The sequence below is a fragment of the Oenanthe melanoleuca genome, chromosome 10 (assembly GCF_029582105.1).
Source record: "Oenanthe melanoleuca isolate GR-GAL-2019-014 chromosome 10, OMel1.0, whole genome shotgun sequence".
Taxonomy (NCBI): Eukaryota; Metazoa; Chordata; class Aves; order Passeriformes; family Muscicapidae; genus Oenanthe; species Oenanthe melanoleuca.
In genome coordinates this window covers 7,689,621-7,716,149 of record NC_079344.1, presented here as the reverse complement: position 1 = coordinate 7,716,149, position 26,529 = coordinate 7,689,621, and the positions used below count along the sequence as shown (strand labels likewise).

General features: G+C 37.5%; 2 protein-coding genes across 7 annotated transcripts in view; one reads left to right on the top strand and one right to left on the bottom strand.

Moving 5' to 3' along the window:
• The window catches only part of LOC130257296 (uncharacterized), a 45,829-nt gene extending 23,637 nt beyond the window's left edge, over positions 1 to 22,192 (top strand). Inside the window, exons 3-8 of one of the 5 annotated variants that reach the window (XR_008841306.1) lie at positions 903 to 1,005; positions 3,574 to 3,762; positions 11,471 to 11,581; positions 12,811 to 12,904; positions 13,753 to 13,893; positions 22,068 to 22,192. Coding sequence is in view for 2 of the 5 variants with exons in the window: in XM_056499662.1 (XP_056355637.1) it covers positions 3,574 to 3,762; positions 12,811 to 12,904; positions 13,816 to 13,893; positions 15,732 to 15,799 (429 nt within the window). In the remaining 3 variants the exon portion in view is untranslated. Of the gene's footprint in view, positions 1 to 902; positions 1,006 to 3,573; positions 3,763 to 11,470; positions 11,582 to 12,810; positions 12,905 to 13,752; positions 16,123 to 22,067 lie in introns of those variants that run through there. The other 4 variants (XR_008841305.1, XR_008841304.1, XM_056499663.1 and 1 more) reach the window with 4 other exon arrangements.
• On the bottom strand, positions 16,384 to 25,292 carry DTWD1 (DTW domain containing 1). 2 transcript variants are annotated; one of them, XM_056499661.1, is made up of 5 exons: positions 25,186 to 25,292; positions 22,919 to 23,197; positions 21,798 to 21,941; positions 21,252 to 21,525; positions 16,384 to 17,419 (listed from the first exon to the last, which is right to left on the bottom strand). In XM_056499661.1, exons 2-5 carry the CDS (start codon positions 23,189 to 23,191, stop codon positions 17,190 to 17,192), a joined length of 921 nt encoding a protein of 306 aa, XP_056355636.1. In that variant the 5' UTR covers positions 23,192 to 23,197; positions 25,186 to 25,292; the 3' UTR covers positions 16,384 to 17,189. The 2 variants fall into 2 exon arrangements, with proteins under 2 accessions (XP_056355636.1, XP_056355635.1); XM_056499660.1 differs by lacking the exon at positions 25,186 to 25,292 and adding an exon at positions 24,741 to 24,829.
• Between the last annotated feature and the right edge of the window lie 1,237 nt (positions 25,293 to 26,529).

Genomic DNA, 26,529 nt, shown 5'->3' with positions numbered 1-26,529 from the left:
TGTGGTCTGTATTTCTACTAATGCAGTAAAGGTTGTGAAAAGCCACTGGGGAATTTATGACATATTTGATTTTGGAGTTTTTTGGTGAACAATTTCTCCATATTTGCCCAAGTGGAATATTTTTTATTTCATAAATTTAGTTTGGCAGTCCCATGTTCATCTGCTGAATCCTGGGGTACACACTTTGTTCTCACGTTGGCCAAGAGTCTATTATTCCAAAATTAGTTTTCTGGCAAAAACAATGTACACAAGTCATGCATGCGAAAGCATGAGCAGGAAATGCCTTCTGCTATCATGGGTGTCTGTGACAACTCCTGTGGAAGAAGGGTTTGGGTTCTGTGCCTGTTTTTATTTTATGATTAATAATGAAAAGTGCTTTTGTACTCTTCTGCCTGCATAGTTTTTTCTTTATAGGTTTGGCAGGTATTTTAAGACTGATGCTTATTTCTCCCAATCCCTTTTTTAATCAAAGAGTGAGCAGATTTATTCTTGCTTGGATTAGTGGTTATCACACTATCCAGGAAGTCACACCTGGACTTCCTTTCCCTCTCATACCAGAAATTGTCTTTATTATTCCCAACTGTATTGTCTGCTGCCTTCTTCTCTCATAGGTTTCAGTAGGATACATTAGAGTTCAATTTCATTAGAAGGGGCATTTTCCTATAAGAAAGCAAAACAAGGTTAATGTCTTATCCAAAATTAATTACAAATGAAATTACAATTTTAGTTCCTGCCTCAAAAATTTACTCCTGACATTAAATAATGTCTTTTTCATACTTACTTTAAATTCATGATGCATATTCATCCACAAAGATCTACTGGTCACCAAACGATTGTATAATCATTATATAGGAATGCCAACATAAACATCAACTTCATGTTTATACCCATTGTCTCTACAGGAAATATACATAATTTTGTGAGTGGTGAGATGACGAAAGAAGAAAAGTTTATCAGAGTTAATGTAGTTGTAAGAAGTGATGATAAATTTTTATACAGCTTCAGGTATGTCTGTCTGTATCCTTTGCTTTTTCCTCTGCATAGGACCAGCTCCTTTCTGCCTGATTAGTCCAAAAAGGAATACATCTCCCAAATAAGGAGTTAATGAAGCTACTGGGTTAAGTCTCACATCTGGGGATGGGTTTGTCATGCTGATTAGCACTCCACATTTATCTGTCTGTTATTTGAGCAGATGTAGCAGATTTTTATAAGCTATCTACCTGGTTTCTGAGTCATAATTTGTGGTGAAAAAAGAGACCCTGAATCACAATTTAATATTTTCAGATTAAAGATAATAAAATTCTAAATTCTAAAATTTCTCTAAAACACTCTCCAAAACTGCATGTACAGACTAAGTCTGCAACCACAGAAAAAAAAGAGCTGGGAAATCTATGGAATATATAGAGCTTACAGCAGCAGGAAGGGTTCTGCTTATTGGAGTATGAAAGGCTACTGACACATTAAAGAGATTATGGGATAGTTTTCAAAACACAAGACTGGGAAAAGCAGATAAATTAGATAACATAATCTAGCACAAAGTTCTATAGCACTCAAAGTAAAACAAAGGTAGAATTTGTTCAATAGCTAAGTAACCCAAAGCTAGGAGGGTGGTCTTGGCTAGCAAAATGTGTATAAAGAGCTGGATCTTGTGTGAAATATTAGTGCTACAAGCAGTGAGGAACAAGGAGTATGTGCAGAATCAGGCCCTCTTGAAAAACAGCCTTCTAGGAAAGCCATTCACTTATATGGGCAAATATTTGTCATCCTTCTTCATTAGATCATGGAATCTGTTATCCCTAGGGCCAGGGAAACAATTTTATAGCCCTTTTGTTTCCTACTGTCCTTATTTGAGCATATTCCTTTGATTGTGCTGTGTTTCATTCAAGAGAAACCAGCTTGGCATTTCCAGTTCTATAATGTTCAGTCAGTTACAAAAGTAGCAGTATTCATTAGAACTTAATTCATGTGCTCAGGTACCAATCTCTAGGTAGCTTAGAGTTTATCAGGAAACCATATTTACCTTTATTTGCTATTTTAAAATCCACTCTGAGATGCATTTCTTTGCTATTTTTTAATCCACATCCAGATACATGTCTTGTTCAAAACTCATTAAAACTGAGATATTTCTTATTAGAGGCAGAACATGATTGGCATTCATCTTTAGTAAAGACAGAGAAAGAAAGTATTTTGGGAAGACAACAATCTGATAGTAATTAGACCTGAACTGTTTTTTACCTGCCCTTAAGGCTTCCAACATCCTAGAAAATTGTTCAGCACTTTCTCTGGAAGAAATGAGGTGTTGAATTTCATTAATTCTTTAAAGTTTTTCAAATGGTATCATCACTGGGGAAAAAAGAAATCTAATGGATGTCCTGGAACTTGTGAGAAGGTTACACAAGGTGTAAAAATCACTGAAGCTAACTTTTTTCAGTTGTCTTACAAATCAGTACTTGAGAGGTGTTCTGGGAAATTTGTGTTGCTTCTTGTGTTGCACCATTTCCACAGGCCATAGTAAAAGCCACAGTGATACAGTCATATTCTGTTTAACCCCACATTTCCTCAGGGTACAATATCTATAAACTTACTCCATCTCAGGATTGTTTGTATCCTTATGTGACAGTTTCCCTTCTCTCAGCTTGAAGCATTTGGGCTTAGACTCCTGAAAAGCCCATAAATATTTCTTGCAGATACCAGCCAACACATGGTCTTTGGCCTTTGCAAATGTTCCAAGAATGTTGTTGAATGGTTATGATTTGAGCATCATGGATTTTTCTGACCATATTGTTTTGGATCATACTTAAAACTCATTCAGAGATGTAGGTTAAAAGACAGTTTATTATTTAAAATTGTCACCATGTGCTCTTCAAATATCAGATGGATGACTGCATGTTTACTAAATGAGGTCATGTAGGAATTTTAGAGCATTTTTAACACCAAAATATCTAAAATCAAAATGTGAGAGAATCATAACTTCACATTTACCTTTATAAAATATAAAAATGTTACCCATGAAGAATATAATGGCCAAAACATTTTTAAATGTGCACAGTGGAGGGCAGGACTAATCTAGCAAAGGTATTTTTTTCATCTTTCAGCTTGAACTAATGTGCTAAGTATTTTTCTATAAGGGCAGAGCATTAAGAAATAAGCCTGAAAACCATAAAGACTAAGGCAGTAATAGAGGCACTTTAAACTAATATTAGAAAACAATACATCAGTGTTGATTATAATTGAAAACATGTACTCGAATATATGTCAACAGATCCTGGAGCTGAATTGCTGGGATGCTAATTGGTTTCATAGTTGCTCGTTGAATTGGTGTCATAAAAAAAATACAGAAACCAGAAAATCTTAAGAGAGGAATGTGCAGAAGTCTAATAATCAAAAACGGATATTCACTCGCAATAACAAACAAAGAAGAAATCTTTCATCTTTAAAGAGAATTCTTTTTTTTAATAATTGCCTCCTGCCATTTTTAAAATAGTGTGAAGTATAGCAATACTACGTGGTTGATTTTTCTTTTTTCTTTTTTTTTTTTTTTTTTTTTTTTTTTTTTCATCTAATGTATTTCAGCTCAGTTGTGTGCTGTGCAGGAGGGATGGCAGGACTGTCTACTCAGAACACTCTGGATCTGGGAATAGCCCTGATAGGATTGAGGTGTCAAAGCACCAGGAGCAAGCAGCAGTAGAAGCACTGAAGTCTTCAGCAGAAATTCTGGGCATGACTCTGTGTGGCACAATGGGAATGTGCACTTTTTGTAAGGTAAATGTGCTCAATCCACAGCATCCTTCTTATTGATTAATTTACTGTTCTTTGAGAGGATAGGAAAATATATAGTATGAAGACATAAATTCCTAAAGGTGGCACTTCTATCTAAGGGATGAAAGATCTTAATTGCTGATAAAAGTTTATTTTGTTTAAATCAAATTTTGTTCTGAAATAAAAAAATTGGTGTTTAAAATAGCATTGATCTAGTTAGATGTTTTTGGAACTTCCCATTTGTTTCTTACATAAAACAGTTTTTTTTTTGTAATGAATTTACTAACTGCCTCAGGTGATCTAAATTACAATAAACTTATGGGAAAGGAAATGTTAGTGAATTTTAAGTTAGTTTCAATGATGATTTGTTTAGGAGGATTTTGTATCCAATAATATGGAGGCCAATAGAAATTCTCAAAAGTTGAGCCTGAAACTTGGTAAGAGAGAAGAGGGGAAGGCACTACTCTGCCAGTTTGTCACTTAGATTGTGGCAGTCTTCTAAAGCATCCAGAGCTGTTTTGCCTGCCTTGATTCTCTGTAGGCAAAAAGTGTTTGGAAACTGGCGGGTACATCCACACAACTCTCTCCAGTACATGAGAAAGAGTGGCTTCATAGGAGTTGTTCTGGCTCTGTTTCTTACAAGCTGTCATCCCAAAATGTTCTAGCAATGTATTTTTGGAAAAGACTTAAATTAGGTTAAAATTTCCTATAACTATTATATTTCTAATTCATTGTATGAAGAAGAAAACAACATAAGTAAACAGTCCTTTCTTGCTCAATGGTCTGTTTATGTTTTGAGTATGAAACACAATGTAATATTTCATTTTGGATCTAAATAATTTAATTTTGCAGGTCTTACCATTGCAAAATGAATTGAAACCTCTGACCTTCCTCAGCCTGTAGCTGCATTTAACAGTCTGGTTGGTTTGGCAGCAGCAACTCTTACATGAATTGCCAAGTATGGAATTGAATATCCACACCTTGATGTTCACCCTTCTGCCAGCCTTCTCAAAATTGTGGCATATCTGGGCACTGTACTGGGGTGTAGTTTCAGTGCTTCCTTAGTAACTTTTGTAAAATTGCTGGGTACTCTACTGTAGTCTGTCATATGAAATTTAGAATGCAGTTCACTAGAGGCCCTTTTTTGTTTTCCTCAAAATTCAGTTGGCTCCTAGGAGGAGCCAGGGCATAATTATCTTAGGCCCTTTACAAGGGAAGCAGTCTTACACAATTTAGTTTAACAAATTTGGTAGGACTGGAACACAAGGAAAAGGAGGTTAGTACTTTGGCTTTTGTGTTCATTAGGAGAGATGCTGGTGTTGGTCTCAAGATTTTTTTTTTTTTTTTTTTTTCCTGGATTTGCTAAACAGTGTTTGTTTAACTGAGAATTTGTCTTAGATTCCATAGAGCTTTATTCCTAAGAGACTCATGTGAACAACTGTTGGCTAGAGGAATTGTAGTAAGAGATCTTTTAGGTCTCTAAGTAGCAATTGTTTCTTACTGTGAAGTCATACAGCTATTCAAACTTCATGTTTTGCATAATCGCTGTCCTATTCGGTATTACAATGCAATCATATCAAAGTGCTTTTGTTTTCTCATAATTAACAAGGCTGATAGTCACAGACTGTGACAAGAAAAGGAGCTGGAGCACTTCCATTTCTGAGAATTCCTTCCAAAAAAATTCCTAACTTTTTGTCTTCTATCTAAAAATGGTGGACCTTTCCTTTAGCTAAACTAATCACCAAGAAGACCAGTATATTTGGTATTTTTATTCTGTACCATACCCTGTCCTAATTTCTAGTGCTTTAGCATTAAAGCTTTTAGTGCTGAAGGCAATACAGCATTAGAGCAGCCACACTCCCAGGTGTGCTGAACTCAGCACCATTTCTTCCTTGGGCACCACTAGCTGGCTTGCTGACAGCATCCATGGCTAGTATGATCAATTTTTACATTGGGTCCAAGCTGCACCCCTGGATTAGTATGTACTCCTGATGTTACAGGATTCTCCTCAATTATGGAAAAAGTCTCCAGAGAGCAATTCTCAAACCGTTTCATTGCAAATATAAGTTCTTTGCACACAAATCCAGCACTTGCTGAGTACTCTCCACAAGGGAGTCTTGCATGTCAATGGAAAAAATTGGCATAAACTATGAGGAATCAACAAAGCACTCTGCAGAATGTTTATCTAGCCCTATTGAAATTCCTTAACAAGTCTGCAAGGCCTTGTAGGATCCCACAAACCACACTGCAGAGATCCAAAACTTTCTAGCCAGCAGCAGTGCTGTAAAATAAGCAATGGATGTTTATCTAGTCAGATGTATATGTAATCCTAGCCATTGCTGTAACTGTGGACTGGTTTTGGAAAGAAATAAGTGAGTATGAGTCTTGTCCTGCAAAGTAAAAAATTATTTCAGCTCTTATTATGCTTGTATGATCCTTGAGCAAAAATTCCAAAGGCATATTTTTTATATTTACGTGACCAAACCCAATAGAGGTCATAGGTAACAATCTTCTGCTAACTGGGTGATTAAATGAATTTTCATTTGCTTTTATTTCACTTCATAAATATTTTAGGAATGATATCATTTCTTGAAATATTAATTCAATTTTTATTTCCCTTATGTGGTGCATACTAGATTGCAGGGGCTGACAGCTGTAGGTGGAGCAGCTATGCCCATTACTCAAATGCTAACCAGTCACTCTGGCTGAGCCTTGCGTGCAGAAGGTTTTCTTGACAAAAGTCTTGACAATTCTGGGTGTCTTAATAGGTTCCTCTGGATGGAGCTATCCTATTGTGCATTGTGTGTGCAGTGAGGAAATTCCACTAGTTTGTCCTCTTTTCTGTGTGAAAAAAGACAAAGGCATTTACTTATGAAACTTTTACAAATAAGATGTTGTAGGAGATCTTGCAGCCACTGGAATGGCTCTGTGACAGAATTTTGCTCATATTGGTAGTATAAAAAATGAAGTTATGACAACTGGATATAGATGTCTGGGGAGTTTTCCAGAATTGAAATTTGGCAAGAAAACTCCTAAAATGCCAATGACAGCAAAGAAATCAAAATACGTCTGGGTTGCATGATGTGTAACATATCAGGCAGAGATAGCTAGCCAACTGAAGGATTGCAAGCAATATATATGTGCTAGGAGAGCTCTTCCTTATTTTTATCCTGCTTTTTAGAAGCTCCTTTACACAGGGCTCAAGCACTTCCATGTGGCACTTCACTGAACAGTGAGAATGTGCCATCAGTTGAGTTCTGGCTGGTCACACCCTGGGTCATGGCTGGCATTCACACATTGGCATGGAGTACAACCCGTGGCCTTGAGACAGCTGATTCCTTCTGATTAAAATTATGATCTTATGCCATAAGATAACTTGCACAGTTTTACACAAGTTCTAGCCTAGCTGTATGTAAACAGTTCCTAGTACACTAAATCTGGCAACTGAACTTTAAAAACATCTAGAAAAAACAATAACAGCCATGTAAAGTTAATATTTTATAAAGCACTGAATAGCCTTCACTGAAAGATCTCACCCAGCAACTGGCTTTAAGGAAGTGTGAAATGTGCTGTTTCATAACATGCAAGATGGGAAATGTTATTTAAACAAAGAACATCTTTGTTTCACTAGCAAAAAATGTTAAGGTAGTTTAGGGAGGAGAAGAGAAATAATTTTAAAATGTCTGAAAAACAAAGTTTTCTCCAAAGCATATCTGAAGATTGATTTGAAATGTAAGTTTTATGCCAAGTGGGATCCTGAAGCTTTAAAAAAAAAAAAAAAAAAGGCAATGCAATATTGAACTGTTGAACCATTTCTGTATCAGCTTCACAGCTTGTTAAAGTAAACTTTAATGAGCTGAAAAATAATGCAGTCTGACTTCCCAAACAAATTACATGGGAACTTACAGCAAATGAACAAATGAACTATTTATTTTGGGATTCTTTTAATGGACTTGGAACTGTTGTTTTGACCAATATACTCATTGAATATATTCACATTTAGGCTTGGTCTTTGCCAAATGTCACTTTTGGATAGATATGGCACAGCATCTACAGCAGGAAGGAAACCTATGGAAATTGTTGGAACTTGTACTGAAGCTGGAATTAGACCAAGTTATTGAAGAGATAAAGGAGTCTGATTCTATCATTACCCTGGGTGGGAGTTCAGACATTTGCTGTTCAAATTACTCAACAGCAGGCTTTCCAAGCTACCTCACATCTTGAGTAACGCTGAATATTTCACTGTTCACATTAATCATGTCAAAATCTTGTTCCTGCTTCCTTTGGATCTGTCCAATTCACCCTTCTAATCCAAATACTAAAATTTTTAAATACCTCTTCTCTCCTTGCATGCCACCTGTATCTCATCTGATGTTATCAGTCATTCCTTACTTGGTTTTGCCCATAAATGCAGATCTTTACAATTACTAGTCAGCTTTAAAGCATACATCTTGGTTGTACTACAATGCTCATTGTTCTGTAATGATACAGCATAAGACAGAAGGTTTAATCAAGGCCCTAAGAGTAATTTCATCAGGTTTACACAATTTGTCATATTGTGAAATTTTGAGGTTTTGCAGTTGATGTATATTCCACCTCCCATGTAAGTCAGTCCTGTTCTTTACGATTAGACCTTAATGAATAATGACTCAATGTCTGTAAACTCTTCTAGGAGTTTTTGTCATCTTAAAAAGTAATGAAGGCCTACAGTACAGGACTGGGGATATGGAAGTACGAAGAATTGGCCACTGAAGAGGTTTTGTTTTTTTTACCCTTTGAATAGTACTGGTTTATAGAAAAGAAATGTGAGATGAAGTCATTGAAGTTACTTTACTGGGCCTCCTTCATTGTGTTAATTCTCATTAAAAACCCTCCCAAACTTGCTTTTCCTAAAAATGGGTAACCCAGCACTACCAAGATTTATGCAGGGCAATCAACTATTCAGTCTGAGATTTCTCTAAGAATGGCAAGCTTTGGCCAGCATTCATTTTCAATTGCAACAATAACAAAAAAAATTTGTGTTATGGTGTTTCAGCACAGTTTAATTTCTGTAGCATAAATATACATGGAAAATATTAATGGAAATCAGGAAACATTCAGTTTTCATGCATCCCATCTACAGTACAGTATAAGCCAGTAAGTTGCAATGTTCCAGCTAATCATTCCCCTTTCATTTTAAAAAATTGCAAACGTCTATGAAGGCATGTGAACAAAAGACAATGGTTCCAAATATGTAGCAGAAAATCCTTAAATATAATAGCTTTTGTACACTGGATTGCCTGAAGCAATTGAGCACTTGCTATGTAGCCAGCTGAAGTGTTCTGTACCTCTACTGAATGCCGAGGGGAAGCCTGGGTCTTGTGTGCCCTGAGTCCCAGGCGTTGGAGGTGCTGTACATCCCTGCAGCTGGAATGAAGCTGACTTCTCCAGCTGACCCAAGAATACAGTTGGCTTCTTTCAGAGGCAGCTGCATGCAGCCCGTAGCCAAATGAATGGTCATCATGATGAGGGGCCTCTGAGAGGAGAGGGATATGGAAAAAAAGGAAGAGAATTGCCAAAGTGCCTCCCCCAGCAAAGCAGGCTGCTGTAGAAAGTAATGTCAAGTGCAGTTCATTTGGTATAGTCACATTAAAAAAATATCCAACAGAAAACACTCGAAGTCCTAGAAATTTGTTATTAGTCAAGATGTTGATATACACTTCCCCTGAAGATTAAAGAAATTATTTTTAAAAGGGTCAGAGGCTTTACTTGTAATAAAATAGTGAATTCCGAGTAGAATCCTGCATTGTTAAAAACATGCACATAAAAAATTCAATGTTTAGGGTGTTAATGATTTATGTTTTTAATTTTCTCTTGCTTAATGGTCTCTTTTAAATGTTTTTTTGGTATAAGTTGTAAGTTTGTAAGGATGGCAAATATTTTCTGTTATATTCAACACTGCATAAGTAAGGAAGGCTGTAAGAGCTGTGATAATTTCTCTGGAGATGCATATGAGCTGCAGCATTAGGAGGAAAGGCAAAGATGGCTCTGTACTACCTCTGCTTTCACTTCCTTCTGAGGCTGCCAATTATTAAACTAGAGGCTGTGTAGGCCACTGACAGGTGGGGATCTGGTAATTTCAACAGCACCTTTTCAGATCTTTGTATCACCTTTTACTGGCCATATTTCCTTCACAGAAGAATTCTTCACTGCTTTATCTGGTTTAGAGCTGCTTTGTTTTACTGGACCCAGCTTTAATGGATGGTAATCAAACTAGATGATTTTTGTTCTAAGCAACTATGCAGGAGATAGCTCAGAAAGGAAGATCTACAAGCTAAGTTTAGTACCATGGGATCTTGAATTTACTGCTTCTAGAAGACTCATTGTTAAATGTTTTCAGCTGACAATCTTAAGATGTTTGAGTCACTCTTTGTCCTATAAACTCAGATTGGAAAAACAGGATTATGTATCTGTGTTTCATAAACATCTGAAATAGATGTATCTTCATTTCTGTCAATTAGGATAATCTGCTTGCCATGATGTATTTGGTGATGTAAGTTTTTTGATATTACATTTGCATCCACTTTAGGAGCTTAGAGTAGGGAAATCAGACTTTCTATATTACAAATGCTTTTCTTCCCTTCTATGCTCAAAGCAGATTTATGGTTGCCCTAGACCTGGATGCTCTCCATGTAACAGTACACTAAATTCCTTTGGCTCATGCCCCTCAGTCACTTGGATTGCTGTTGCACAAGATAGAAAAATGGTACAGCCAAACATTCTTCTCTGGTTGCCAGGCTCCTGGGAGTTAGAAAGGTAAAGAGAAATGAAAGCTCTAACATGGTGCTAATTTTCATACGGACTCTAGAAGACTGGACACACGTACAGACCATTAAGCTTGACTTTACTGGGCAAACTGAACAACTTTGAAAAACAAAGAAAGATTGGTAGGCATGTGGGTATGTTGGGCAGAGGGATTAGTGCTACTTGTGCAGATATTTCACAAGCCTATTGAGAGTTCCTTGAAGGATTCAATGAGCGTGAGGAGGACAAGGGAAATCTATTTGATACTGCTGGTGCTAAAGCTCTAAACCAAATCCTGTATTTTTATCAGTAGTGTTGCTCTAGAAATATACCTTTCATGACCAGCATGGCTAGAGGTTTTAGGAGTTATAAGCAATTTTTAGAGCTGTGTTCTACTATCTGAAGTGATGGAATCTCTTGAATTACTAAAATGTTAGTGCTACAGTGGATTAGGTAGAAATGGAGTGCTTCTTGCATGCAGAGCCATGGAACTGAGAAGTTGATCAGAACAGATTCTGGAGGTTTGGCCTGTAAGTGAGCAGAGCTGAAATACTCTGTGTGGTATAACATAATAATGCACGTCATCCTCAGATCCCACACATGTGCTCTATTCAGTGACCTCACTGCAGCCTTGCGTAACACTGCCTCTTAAGTCTTAGGAGTATTTATTTTTATGATATCTTGCATAGAGAATGCATGAAATTTTTTTAATAGTTTTCATTAGCACATGGAACTGCCAAGATTGGATTCTAGGTTTAAACACCAACAGATGGATTTAATTTTTTCATTCAGATGAAACAACAAACTGTCATCATTTATTGTATGCTTGATTAATGTGCTTTGGTGTTGTCTTGATAACTTGAAGCAGTGGCTTTTCCTTTCATAATAACACATTTGTTAATATATTTCCTTTTTGTCTGAGATACAGACTTGGCTCTGGTCACTGGTGCAAATGACACAGTAAACTCAGCAGCACAGGAAGATCCCAATTCTGTTATCAGTAGCATGCCAATACTGGAACTCTGGAAATCAAGACAAGGTACTGAAAGACAGTGACAGAGTTTAGTACAGAGTTAGTTATTATATATTAATTTCTTACAAGAAAAGTGCCAACATATAGAAATACAAACAAGAAATGTCTTTCTAAATCAATGCCTCAAAGATGAATATACAAAGGCACATGTTTAGCTGAAAATGACCACTGCCTATACAGAGAGAGAAGAACTTAGCAGAGGCCAAGAAAACCAAATCCTGGCCATTGCCATCAGACCATCCATGTGTTGGAACAGCTTAAGTATTGCACGTTACCTTGATTGCTTGAATCTACTGCACTAGTTTTCATGGGCTTCAAAAAATTCAAGCATTTTTTTTGTTTCTTACTCCATTCTTTTTTCAATGAATTCTTTTAAAATGAGCAAAATCAGCTCAGTCATGCCTACCTTAGAGAGCACTCTGCATTCAAGAGTTTGACACTATAATTTTGTTGGCAAATTCCTTGGCAGCTGCTTCAGGCATTGGTTTTAAACCAGTTTCCCAGAAAAAGTAAGCCAGATTCAAAGAAAAGAGGAAGCTTTTGGTGATGTAAAAGTTTCTATGTTATATTTTTTTGCCAACACAGTCATGATAGAATATGATGCAAGTACTTTTGTATTCTTAACCAACACAGGTATGCAGATCAAAACCAACATCGTAACCACACTCAGACACGTGTGGTTAACAGGAGGTTAAAAGAAGTAACATGATCCAGCTGCTTCAAGTAGACTGAGGTCCATTACGTGATGCTTCTGACAATTGAAGCTGTATCAAGTTGCTTTCTTGTCTGCTGTAAACATGAAAACTATTGTACCATTGATTCTGCCCAAAGGAAACCTGCAAACAGAAAAAATATTTTGCATGTTTCAGCTGCATAGACTAATAACTAGAAAATGCAGTTTCAGGTCAGCTGAAATTCATGCATTTGGCAAACAATTTAGTCTTGAAGTACAGAATTTTTATTTAAAATTAGGCAATGAAATGAAGGCTGTTTCAGCTTGAACAAGCTTCTTTTACTGGAACCTGAAGTTTTGAAGTATTCTGTAGAAAAGACAAAAGGATGCTTTTTTAAATTTAAAGAAGTTTGATTCTCTTCAGTTCATTAATATCCATCTCCAAAGCACACAATTTCAGAAATTGTACTAAAGCTTTTAGATTTCATGCCAGTTAAACTGACTTATGGGCCCAGCTTCATAGACAGACACTTTTATTCAGAAGCAGAAATTTCTTTTATAGGTAAGGAAAGCACGGTGCACAGGATCAGAGAAGGAGCAGGACTCAGTCTGGGATATGTTGGTGGAGGACATTCTCTTCTGTTCCCTCTCCTGTGGTATGTTTCTAAACATCCTATTGCAACACCAGTGGTCTGAGAAGTCAGCAGTAAAATCATGTGGCAACCACACCAGTATTGCTAAAGTTAGGCAAAAATTTCCACTTTCCATGAGGTGAAAATACAGTCTGCTGTCTGTTTTGCATTAGAAAACTAGTTCCCACCTCTTACTCTGGAACTTCAGAATTATTTGAATTTATTTCTGGCAGATAGGGGTGAAGAAGTCACACCACCATGGGTAGTTTTACTTTAATGTGATGTACTACTTTCAAAATTTGACAGCATCTCATTTCTTTTCTGAATATGTAAAAGGCAGCTATGTGTTGTCTTTCCCAACAAGCTAACAGGAAGAATGTGGTAGATTTTTCATATAAACACTTCCTTTAAATGTTGGTATTACTACATTTGACCAGTCACAATTAACATTCTTAATGACAGCATCAGAATTTTACTAAAGTGGTGTCCCTCAAGACAAGGAGTAAGAGTTTAGGAACTATGTTGACTCCTTCAGTACCTTCAGTAGCAGGTGACCTCATATTCTGGTATCAGTAGATCAGGAGTTTAACTACCACATATTCTGATCTTAGTGGGAAAGCATTCCTGTTGTAATTGTGCTGCAATCACCATTCAATTTTGTGTTCCATAATACTCTGAGAGACAAGTTAATGGCACCTGGGGGTGTATTAACTGCATTATAGTAAATTATAGGAAATTAATAGGAAGTCTCCCTCCCTCCCTTCTTTTTGCACTTTTGAAGGTAGTACAAGTAGGTAGGATGGATTTTCATATCACATTATATTTTATACAAGTATGCTACAACCATCATTCCTGTTGATTGATTTCTAAAGCATTCAGGCACTGAAACACAGTGTGAGGGAAAGATAAGAACAGATACTTGCATTACTCTGCAGTTGGGCCTGAAGAAGACTATGTGGAAAACCAGATGGACTCAAAAATTGCAAGAAGCAGTAGCAAAGGATTTAAATCAGGTAAGATTACAAGTGCTTTGGGAGGTTGTGCTGTAGATTCCAAGTTGGCATCTCTTTTCAATCTCAATGTATCTTTACCCCATGCACTGACATGACCCTTTATTCAACCTCCACTTGGATGACATTTCTGCTACCTTCCAGGAAAGGAATTGTTTTTTGTAGCAGCTCCCTCTTATTCATTTTGAGAAAAGGATTAAATACTCCCTCTGACCAAGCTTACAAGCATGCTAAACTGAAGCCACTTCATGCTCCTGGCCAAACAAAGAACAAAAATACCCACAATAAGCAAAAGCAGATGGCTTCAGTGGCAGGAAATGAATGAGCCAGACTGCAGGTAAAATGGTTCTCTGAACACATCGCCGAGGTTTGCACTGACAGGTTCTTTGTTATCTGGGGCCTCCCCACAGGAGGCCAGATGTCTTCTGTTGTGAGAGGAGATAGAGATGCTCTTCCTTTTCCTCCCCCTTTAACTTATGGCTGTTTAAGTTACTGCTAATGGAAGCAGAAGCCTGTTTTTCCCTCTTGGTCTCTGATGTTTTTGGAAACAGAGGAGATAGTGAAGGGGTATTCTGATATGAAAGAAAAGGCCCAGAACTGGCCTTTACCTCCCCATGACCCTCAATTTAAAGAACAGGGAGGTTAGTGCTGCTAATTGCACTTGAAAGGATTAACCACTTGATTGCTTCCATTTAGTGGAACAAAATTTTTCTTTAGTCTCAAAGCTGGGGAAATGTATCAGTCATGCTAAGATGTTTTCAGTGTGAGATGGATGACTCAGTTTGGCTTCTTATAGCAACATCAAAACTAAATAGAGAATGTAAATATTTTTATGTATATGAGAGAAAGGGCAACTACATCTGCTGCTCAGACAGGACATATTTGCAGCAGAAGTGACAAAACACTCCTTCCTGCCCCCATAAAAGGTTATCAGAGGAACAGCAACAGACCATAACGAATTACAGATATTAGGTGTGCCTCTGTCCCTCGGTATAACAAATCACCCTTGCATTACACTGAGGTTGCACTGGAAGAAAAGGAATCTGAACCCAATTCCTGGACACAGCGTGCCAGATTTAAAATCCTTTCTGTACATTAATTTCATCTGAGAGTTGAAACTAATTTTCTTTTGGAAAAGGTTCTTAATTCCCATTGTTCAAATAAAGTGAGGTACACAAAACTTAAATTTGGAAACAATTTTTCACCTTATGAAACTGTTTTCCAAAAGTAACAAAGAACAGCTTATACAAGCTTTTATCTGACCTCTGCTTCTTAAATAAAAAACATGTTTTCAGGGAAATGTGTCTTGGAAGTAACTGCCCCTCTCCCCCCAGATTTTTCTCTCTGGCTCTTGTAAAACATGAGGTCAGTGGGTTAATTTTATTTTTGTTTGCTTAAAGTGGGTGAAAGTTTCCTTCTCAAGCTATTATACTTGTGTCATTTAAAAAAAAATTACAACAATCTTTGTTTAAGAAATACAAGAACAGATGGAAATGTCAAAAGACTATCAAAATTCATACCAAAAGAAATAACATTAATCATTTCAAAATGCCAAAATAACCTCTCAATAGCAATAAGAACCAAATGAGTAGGCAGTGTTGTTTCAATAGCACTGAGACAAGACTGCTGATTTTTCTCATTGCTTGGCACATTAACTCAATATATAGGTAGATATAAAAATTATCTTTCTCATTCTGACTTCAAGCCTGTGTGTCCTGTGGTGCTGTTATAGTTCACGCACATTTCATGTGCACTCACATAACATAACTAGCATTTTGTTCTGCAAATGGGGATACGTTTTTGTTGTCCACTGAAATGCATTTTTATATGCACTTTTGCAGAGAAGCATACAAATATGGAATATGATGTAAGAGAGTGTATTTGTATCCTGTGTTTGAAGCAATACTAAGATTTCAGTAACTTGAAGAATTAAAAACACAGTACAAACCAGCTGTTGGAGCCTGTATGGATTGCTGTGTAAGCATAAAAACATTTTCTTGAAGTATTTTCCAAGACACTATTTCTATACACATTTCTGTAGTTCACCAGGGTGTCTGAGTGCCCTCCTAGAGAGTATGCTACAAGTGATAAAAAACACTTGGATATTTATTTTAAAAATAATCTATTGTAATTTTTCAGCCTGTCACTTTGATAAGATATATTTTGTCTTAAGTAACACATTTCTGAGAATATTCAGGAATATTTATACATCTTATATTGTACCTCTAATGAAACGTTTTTTCTACCTTAGGAATGTAATTTTTATCAATGTATGATCTAAAATAAATTAATATAACTCTACTCTAATGTTGTAGCTCAGGTCTATCTCTGCCAGCACTGGCTGTGCTGGTATAGGTAAAACTACATTGACATGTGATGACTGACAGCAGCACTACATCTATGACAAAACTCCCATCAGCACAAAGTTTACTTATACTGTTCTAATGTGCCCCATTACTGTGAAAGAAAAAACAGCAGATTCACAGCCTGAAGGAAGCCTTGTCAGAAATGCTGTGGTCAGAACCACCACCTTTTATTTTTGGAGCCTACAATACGCCATAGTGACACTTGTTACATTAGCAGTCCCCCAAATAATGATATTACATAACAGTAATAAACACTTAACCAAATTTGTTTGAAGTAGTCTAAAATTATCCAAGAAGTGGAGAATAATCATAACAGTACATGAATGGTACTACAGAAATTATACACTGTGTAACAGTGTTTAAAGAGACCATTTTTTTTTTACTAGAAGAATTTTCCAGAATCAATCTTGAAAGTATATAATTCATCTTCAGTTAATGTCCTCTTTCATACTGTATTACTGCCACTCTCCCTGGCAACTAAACACCATCTGCTCATTTCAGTAAGCCTTTACACCATGAAGGTGAAATCAGTATTGCTGTACAAACCACAAAGAAAACATCTGACCTAAGTATTCGTAACAATGAAAAGCCAGCATGCTACTTCCTTCTTACAGTCAAAAGAGATCACTCCTTATGGTAAGAGGGGTCAAGTCCTCCCCTCCCATCTCTGGAAATGTGCTCATCAGAGTGAGCACATAAGGTCTGCAAGTTGAGCTACAGCAATATTTAGCAAAATGTAACTGTTCTCAAATAAGTAACTCTCATCAGACTGGTTATCTGAGCACTTCTACAACCTCAAGTGTGCAGGATGAAGTCTGCAGCTCCCTTTTGGACGTTATATAGAGTACAATCTATTTCTAAAAAATAAATCCCAGTTATGTTTGTGCAGTTTATAATTACAAAAAAAAGTAGTGTCATGCACCAACAGACAGTTTACTCTTTTCCTGCACAACACTTGGCATCTTTAATCAATGAATACATAAATGAAAAGAAAAAAAGCAGATTATCATATTGTCCTTTGTAGCTCTCCTTCAAAATCTCCTGATGATAGTCCACAAGGAAATAATAAATTGCTTCTATTGTGGAAAGGTATGTATCTGGTTTTCCCTTCTGATGACGCCAAAAGCAAGTTTTCCTTGTCTTCAACTCAATTTGCAGTAACCCTGTAAAGGAAAAAAGATGGAACTAGATTAGTCAATGTGGATTAGTGGCCAGAATGTCAAAGAAGACTTTGGTTTTGTTATCTGACTTTGCTGCTAGCCTGCTCAGTGCCTGCATGAAAATAATTTATCTTCCTGTACCTCCATTTTTCATCTGTACAACTAAGGCAATAATTTTATCCTCTTTTTTGGACCACTTTGGAATTTGATGAAGTGCTGTAAGTCCTAGGTTACAATCTTCATACCTGCAGTGAATTATAGGCTATGCTTTCACACAGCCCTCAGTAAACTGCAGAGTCACTTCACACAGCAAGATGGAAACCCACACTTACCAAGACTCATCAATGATCATAAAATTATTATTTCATCTTTTGCAAAGTTAATGCTTTTCAAGTGTAAAACAGAGTATCTCAGACTGTTAGTGTTGCTGAAGTGAAAACTATTTGCAAGAGCCAGGAACTTTTCATTTATGCTGAAACTGAAATCTCACCGAAATTACTCAGGAGTAAGTATGACAGCATCTCATAATTAGCTTTATTAGATACTAAAAGCATTCCCACTTAAGATGAAAGAGGGAATTTGGTGCCTATATGGCACAAGAAGTCTTTAATCTATTTATAGTCTCTATAACTGTTCTATTATTCAGATGAATTTTAAACATGCATCTTGGTTTTTATGTTTCCTAGGATACACAAACTATTCAAAACTGAAACCACTTTAATATGTTATCACTTTGTAAACAGGATGGGCAGTTGGATCATGAATAACAGGGTACACACTTGTCAACAAAATCAGAAACAGATTGTAAAGTTATCTTTTTCTATCACAATCTGATACTCTGTCTGATAGGACATTTAACACAGATAACAGTACAAAAACCAATATGGTCTAAGAATTGCTTGGAAGTTATGAAAAGGGAAGTTTCAGTAAGGTCCAAATTCATGTTAGAGCCTACCACTACATGTAGAATTACTACATTTTTAACCTACAAATGGTGTTTAATTGTTTTCAGATTTGCAAGAGGGATTTAGTTGTTTGCTTTGCAGTTGGTAATGTATGGTATTCTGTATTGTAGAAGAAATCTCAATTACAGCATTTAAAAAAAAACCTGAACAGGAGAGATGCTCCCTAAATTTAAATTTATTATTGGCATTTCAGAACCAAAATCTCAAAATAGCATAGTCTAATTATTATCTCTAATAATCCTACACATGTAAAACTTAAAATAGCAGTAGGAAACTGTAAGCTTGTTGCCCTGAAGAGTTTTCAACACTTGAATTCTCAGCCCCAACCAAAATGAAAACTTCCATCAAATCCAGCAATGCTTTAACCCAAAAGCAGTAAAATAAAAATAAATCTCAGGGATGATTCCTCCAACATAAACTTCCATGCAGTTGTGGTTTGAATACAAACAAAATTCACTGAAAGCAAGACCACGGACACTACTACGCTTACCACAAACGCAGTTATCAGTCACGTTAAAAAAAAAAATCTTTTAGGGCCTTTCATAAAAAAAAATGGAACCAGAGGGAGTTAAGGATAAAAGTTTACTGAGCATGTTTCATCTGTACTGTATGCATACAGCCAAAGGCAATGTTTGCTTACAGAGATGCACCATTCATATTAAACCCTGCAATACTAATGTATAAGCTAATAAAATGTTTGGCTAATACAAAGCAGTTCAAATTTACAGGAAGAAAACCCAAAGCAATCAGTTTCTTTAACAATCAAGGTGATATTGCCAATAAGCTCCATCACTCATAAAGTCATCATGAACATTAGATTCAACTGTTTGTTTTCTCATCTAGTGATCACTTTTAATGAAGTAATCAATCCTAGACATTACCAACTCTCATCTATTCCTTGTCTTTAACTGATTTAGTTTTGTTTTCTAAAGATATATTAAGCATATTTTCCAAGATACATAATTATTTTTTGTCCAAGTTCTCTCAGCTTATTTTAAGACTGATGTACTCATTTGCTTTCTGTTGTAACACAATTTACTAGACTTACTGTCTATATAAATATAGGCTTACAACACACAAGGCTTTTCTTTACATTTTCTTGGCTTCATTAATGTTTTCATTCAGTATTTCTTGTAACTTAATCTTAGTAAGTATGGCAATTACTTTTTATTTGGAATTATGAACACTCCTTTTTGAACTTTAGCATATGATGAATATTTTGTTGGATGATGACTTCATTTGCAATTGAACTGAAAAATGAAAACAGTTCTCTATTTTTCATATATGTACAACATAAAAATGTCATCAGTTTATGCCTAGGGAAACTGCCCCATTCATCTTGGAAGTGAAAACTGCAATCTCTAAAAGGGGTATTAATGCAATTTATGTTCTTTATGACAAGTACTAAGGAAAGCAATGCACACATGGGCTGCGTGCACTGTTACATCCAGTATGTGGATTGGTGAAGTTCTCCCACACTAGAAACTGACGTGACACTATGCACGACATATGAAACCTCACAGCAATCCTGCAAGGTGATCAGGAACCCAGGGGGCTGCAAAACAGCTGGAACTGAGATGTTCTAGAAATGAGAGAGTAGCCCACCAAACCAGCATTGTCATGGGGAAACTGAAAAACACTGAAGAGCTCCAAAATAAGACAAATTAAGGCTTTTTGACTAATATATGCATAGGCTTCCATGAAAATTTTCAGCTCCCCCGTCTGCCTGTTACTTTCCTTTAATTCATCCTCTTAAAGTAAGTTTCAAATGCTTTACATTAATTTGCAACATGCAGTTCCTCTAATCTATACGGTAATACTTCAGTGTAGCTGATAGAGTATCTTTTGTGTTAAACTAAGTACTTATAACAGGATTTTAATTAGCCAATACATCATAATAACATGTGGGATTCTTTAATACACTGACTAGACAGCAAGGCAACTTTTATCTTCTATATAAGAAAGTTTGTGAAATTCCTTGTACAATCCTTGTAGGATAGTGCAAAGCAGTAGCAGTATACATGTATGTATGTATGTATGTATATATATATGTATGTATATATATATATATATATATAGCATATAAACAACAACCTGCCTCCCAGCTAAGTGCACTTCTTGCACTAATGAAAGTATTTTCAAACTCCTATGCATCTCAAAGGAAATGGAATGCTATTGCTAAATTGTTTTGTCTTCTGTGGTTTTAATTAGAATGCTTAAATGTAAACTTCTTGTAAAGAACCTAAGACAAAAACTTTTTGCAGAATTACCAGTTTCTGCTTTCAGAGCTGGAAGGGTGTGGAGGGCAAGCAGCCATTCCCTTTGTGTCTGAAATAGTGAGATCATGGAAATGTTCATTATAAACATCAAGAGAAAGAGAACCCAAGCCATGACAAACCTGTGCTGAACCTCCTAAAATCCCTCATTTTCCTTCCTGAGGCCTGTACATGTACACAACTGGTCCCGTGGGTCCCTGGAAAGCAGGCAGCTACCTGAAAAGGAAATCTTTCTGGCTTCCTTCTGAGGCCATTCCAACTACTGTTCTACTGTCTAATGTGACAGCTCCCGTGACAGAGTGACAGAGTGAGGAAATTTGCTCCAATGGAGAAGTGAGACAAATGAATGTGAATGCTCTCTTAGTACTAGTATTCTGCTTTTTCAAAATAAATTATATGACATGAAATGTAATGGAGTCTTTGGCTCAGGAAGCATTCCACAGCCCTGGAACAGGCTGCTGAATCCTTCATATACACTCAGATATGGAGGTACATACAAGCTTACATGTGCTCAGGTCTGTTAGAGATATATATATACAGATATAATTATTTCTGCAGCAATAACATCTCAGTATCAACTTGTATTTTTTTTACCTTGAAGTCGTTCATCAGTTATTATCTTGTTAGTTTGATTCCAGGTACTGTCGATAAATATTATTTTCTTCAGTCTAGTGCCTTCACTCCTGCTGTTTGAGATGCATTCATTTGGATTTTCTTCTTCTTCAAGTTCTATTTTTGCTTGTTTAAGTAGTGGCTCTCTGGAACAGTCATCGTCACTAGCAGAGACACCTTTCTTGGTGTACTTTCGGAGATGGAAAGCAATATCTTTTACTGAAACTGAATTGGGGCCAGGAAATACAAGTCCTATCTGAAAGACGAAAACAAAAGAGATCCAAGTGTCAATAAAATCTAATAAAACAACAGGAATTGTTATATTAAAGAACAGTTTTCTTCAGTGCTGCAGTTGTTCTCAGCTTTGGAGAAAAGGGCTCAGTCCAGAACTCTGTGTTTCCAGAGCTAAGCTTTGAGGATGGACTGCACTAATGGAACAGCAGCTTCCTCTCAGCAGGGCAGTACCACTGCAGGAGGAAGCTGCACCTCCCCAGCATAAAGTCTGGCTGTCTCTAGAGAATCTCTTACTTCATGTCTCTTCTCTCCATATTCTGGAATGCATGGGTATTTATAAATTGTAACATCATCAGGCGCCAGCAGCTTAGCATGCACAGCAGTACTTTTGCCATCAGTTTCATTTGGGTGTTTAATAATGTCAATCTTCAAAGGTAACTAGAGTAAAAGAAGAGAAAAGCAGTATTTATAATCACATTTACATACATGCACAGAAAGTTACTCAAAATTTGGAAGAAATTCCTATGGGTGTGTAATTAAAACATATCTGATATTTTTTGATAGTTTTACAACTAAACTAGAGACAAATCAGAAGAAGTACTTTTTCACTTTATGCAAACCCTAAGTAAGCAATGACGGAATGCTGCCAGCAGTAGCGTGGCAAAATCTCCAGGAATAGAATCAATAAGGTAAGCTGGATGTGGTCTTAATTTGAGCAATATAATGGTTCTAAATATGAATACTTATCTCTATTAGGTATTCACCCAAATGTGAAAATGGCTATTTCAATGAAAATACACCTAAGTTTCCTAGGTAAAATTTCCAAAGTACTTCTAAAGTATTTTTATGATGCTTTCAAACTCCAGCATCTTCAAAATGCAACTTGGATCCTAACTGATTTTGCAAAATGTCTCAGTCCTCTGACAGTTTCCCTAAGTATCTTAGCTGAAAGGCATTACACTTTTTGTATTTGAAGAGTAGTTATCTGAATTACAGAACCATGACATATAGGAATGTCTTTTAGGTCACATTTTATGTAAAACTGACCTTTGGCTATGCACAAACGTTTTATTCACAATATAATGTGCTCTGGCCAGAGTTATTAGAAACTAAACTTTCAACAACTGTGAAAACATAGTTGCATGAGAAGCTGAGTGACTTCAGCCTATATTCTCATCTAGAAGATACACAAATGTTTATGTGAGGATTGGAACATTTTCAGTGTTTGTACATGTAATTCCTCAAGTAAGAACAGTAATTTTATCTAACTGTAGTTTATTCATACTTATAGCTGTGTTCAAGATGAATGTCTATAAAGAATTAGTCAGAACAGAAATGGCTGCAGACAAATTATTCTCTGCCCACAGTAACGAAAAACTAAAAGATGTTATAAAAAATAGTTAGAAAATATTAACCTTCACAGTTGGAATTTCTGTGGTAGGGACAGTTTCAACAGGAACAAAGCATGTGTAACAATAAAACATTCTTGAACTATTGCATCGGGGGCATTTTGATCTCCCACTCTTTTTTGCCTTCTTCAGTACTTCCTGGGATGCTAACTGTAATTGTTGCAGTGGATTATCTTGAAACGATGATGGAGTCTGCAGTACGCTTTCCAAACACCCATTATTTCTTTTTGCTCCTTGAGTGTTTTCTTCATTTAAAAGTATAGGTGAATTTAAAGACATGGTTAGCTGAAACAGACAAAATGTTGTTAAATAAAAATCCAATTACTATCAATTATCCCATTTAATAAAAACATCTCATCATAGAAGGTATTTCCTACAACCAAAAGAATAATAAGATCATCTCATTCAAGAGATTTCAGGAGAGCCTGAGATCTGTATCCTTAATTCACAGATGTACATTTATTATCCCACTCACTTAACTCCTGCAGAAGTCTATTATTTCTCTGTTGTTAAGACCTGTGCTTAAAAGTTTATGAAAACACTGGTAAGAAGTGTTTACCTAGATGAGCAATCCCATTAGTCTCCAGCATGAATACTGACAAGGAATAATATTCCTACAGGACAGAAATTTGTAAGACAAAAGCTAATTGTGCAAACTTAGATCTCCATCCTAAAATTTACTGAGCGTGGGCCAACCAAATAATCTGAATGAAATCCCCCTTGGATAGAACTCTGTGAAATAGAAGAAATTTTCCAGAAAAGCATGAGGCTGAAAAGTAACAGCTAGAAGAGGGCTTTGGTGCCCCATGTACCAGATAGTAAGTGCTGACCCAGTCTAGACTTCTGCAAGTTTGTGTTTATTTAGTACCCCTGCTGGACTTTTTTCAGGCTTTCTTCAGGACAGCTGTCATCTCACTTCTGCAGCTGGCAGAGAATTTTCACCATGCACTGTGAGCAAGGCATGTGCCCACCCCAGGGCAGAAAGAATTAGTGCTGCTGTAGATTCTGACTGATCACTTGGGTGCTCTCATCCTCACAGCAGCCCTCAGCCAGGAGCCTGCACTAGTTATAAACTGCCTTTGGCACTTTGTGCTGCATCACTTGCAATGAAAGAAGTTATTCTCAGTACTTACTTTCAGCTAATTTAGGTTTACTTTTTTTCATGCAAGGATCACACTTATGAAATGATGTAGCAAAGTCACGTTTAACAAAAACAAATTAACAGTAAGTCCTGAAATCTAATCCAAAATTAAGCCTTTAAATAAAATCAAGTGTAATAAAATTGGAAAGTAATAAAACGAAAAAACTCAGCTACGTTTCCAACACAAAATTAAAATCAATCCCAGAAAAAACTGTTATTTTCTGGTAAAATTAAATACTCATGCATGCCTTCCTCTCTCCCTCTGCCAAAGTCTAACTTTTGAAAGGTCAGGGATGTCCACTCAAACACAAAATCTAATATGCATATGAATTTTCTAGTGCAATTCGCTTTCAAGTTTCTCTGAGATAAAGCCAGTATACTTTACATCTCAGAGTAACCTGCGCTACTATCGAGTTTCCCCAAGAAGCCGAGGGCGAGAGGCCCTGGAATTGGACATGCATTCCCCGGCTGCAAACTGATTCTTCTCAGTGTAATGTAAATGCTTACACGGTGACCCCCTGGAGCACTTTTGTTATCGATACTGACAAGGGACACGCTGTGGCCTCAGAATAATAGCTGTGCCCAGGCTGCAGCGCTATACATACAGTACACTTCAGAAAATGACAGATCAGAATTCTAGGAGCCAAATCTCATTTTAGACATATTTTTACGGCTAAATAACAACACCTCATCTCCAAAATCATCTGGTAAATCATTGCCTCCACACTGCAATTCCAGGAAAACGTAGGTGCATGTCGGGGTGTGTGAGGCTCATGGGGTGCCGTAAGCTCTCCCTGTGCCGCCGCTCGCTGCGATCAGCCGAGCGAGGGGGCGCAGCCCGGGTCCGGAGCGGCGCTCGCAGCCGCGGCCGCGGCCACGGCAGAAACAGCGCGGTCCTGCGGCTCGGGCGTGTCCGCACGGGCCCGTCCCGCCGCCGCAGCGCCATCGGGGCCCCTGCGGGTGCAGAGCCGCTTCCTACCGCGGGCCGCGGAGCTCGCCCCGCGCACAGCGCGGCCCCCGGACACTCCGAGCCCGCTGCCTCCTCTGTCCCGCCGCCTTCGCCGCGGCGGGGCGGGAGCTCCTCGGCCGCTCCTCGCCCGGCTCCGGGCCCCCCGCACCGCCCGCTCCTCACCCGCCGCCCGCCGTCGCTCCGGCGCGGCCCTCGCAGGCCCCGGAACGAAAGTGCCGGGCTCGGCCGCCGCGGGAGGCGGGAGCGGAAGCAGCCCCGGGGCTGAGCGCGGCTGCCGCGGGCCGCCCCTGGCTGAGGGGTTTGTGTTGGTGAGGGCGCCTCACGCCTCGCGTGGGCTGTTCCGTGTTTTGTGTCACAAAAACCTGGCCAAAAACCATTTCCAGTACTATTGTTATTATTATTATTATTATTATTATTATTATTATTATTATTATTATTATTATTATTATTATTATTATTATCATCATCATCATTATCATTATCATTATCATTATCATTATTATTATTACTATTCTTATTATTTTAAGTTATATTTGGGATTACAGGTATTCTCTCTCCAATCTGGACATTGCATTTCACATAATTGTAATAGATTAACCCTGCGGCGTACCTTTTTGCCGTCAGTTTCTCCTCCTCAGCTCCCCCGTTTCCACGAATGGCCAGCACCACGGGTTTCTGGGTCACCTTTCACCAGCTTCTAGGGATTTCCGAGCTCCTTTTTCTTCTTTTTTTCACCCCGGGGACTTCTCCAGCTTCCAGCTGCTTTCGTTATCTCTCTTTATTCAGGGAGGTCCCGACCCTGACTCTAGCAGGTGCCGTCCTCACACGGGATCACCACTATATTACATTTTATCTTCTTTTTTCAGTCAGAGTGGGGATTGAATGCATAAGAGATGGAATTTCGTGTTCGGACTTAGTTGGTTATTGATTCTTATCTACAGTACAGTGAGTGCTAGAGCACTTGTAGCTCATAAGCTAAAAATGAAGAAATGGCAATGTATGTTCCTTGTTACAAGGTCTTTTAAAGCCAAACAGTCCAATTAAAAACTAACACCGACATTATTTTTACTTTTGACCCAATGACCAAACACCTGTGACCCGCAGTGTGGCATTTTTTATCCAATTAACAAGTACTACCTCTACCCAAGAAGAAGTGGGGCAAGAAGAAACCACTGCCCTAAAACCTCCATCTTGTCCCTTACCTATTGCTATATTCTAAACTCCCAAATTCCAAACCCTTCACCATATGACATTACACACTTCTATTCAAACTACACGCCAGTGATTCTAGTTCTATCATTTAATTTTGGAAACCTTCTCCAAAACCTCAAGTCAAAAAGGGTACTCTTTTAAAAGTCTGTGCCTAACAGCACAAAAAATTCAAATTTCCGTGTTTCCAAAATTCCAATGTTCCAGCTACCTGGGCAGGGAGGAAATCCTCCCATTCCTAGCTGGGCCTTCCCAGGTGTTTCCTGCCCTGTGACCTGTAGAATTCCAGAAGATATA

What these genes read in the sequence shown, in the direction of transcription:
- DTWD1 (XM_056499661.1), bottom strand. Translation starts at nt 23,191, where the DNA reads ATGTCTTTAAATTCACCTATACTTTTAAATGAAGAAAACACTCAAGGA. An exon ending in ATGGAGAGAAGAGACATGAA is followed by an intron (nt 21,526 to 21,797) that starts GTAAGAGATTCT and finishes TTCGTCTTTCAG; the next exon opens with ATAGGACTTGTATTTCCTGG. An exon ending in AACTGATGAACGACTTCAAG is followed by an intron (nt 17,420 to 21,251) that starts GTAAAAAAAATA and finishes TTTCCTTTACAG; the next exon opens with GGTTACTGCAAATTGAGTTG.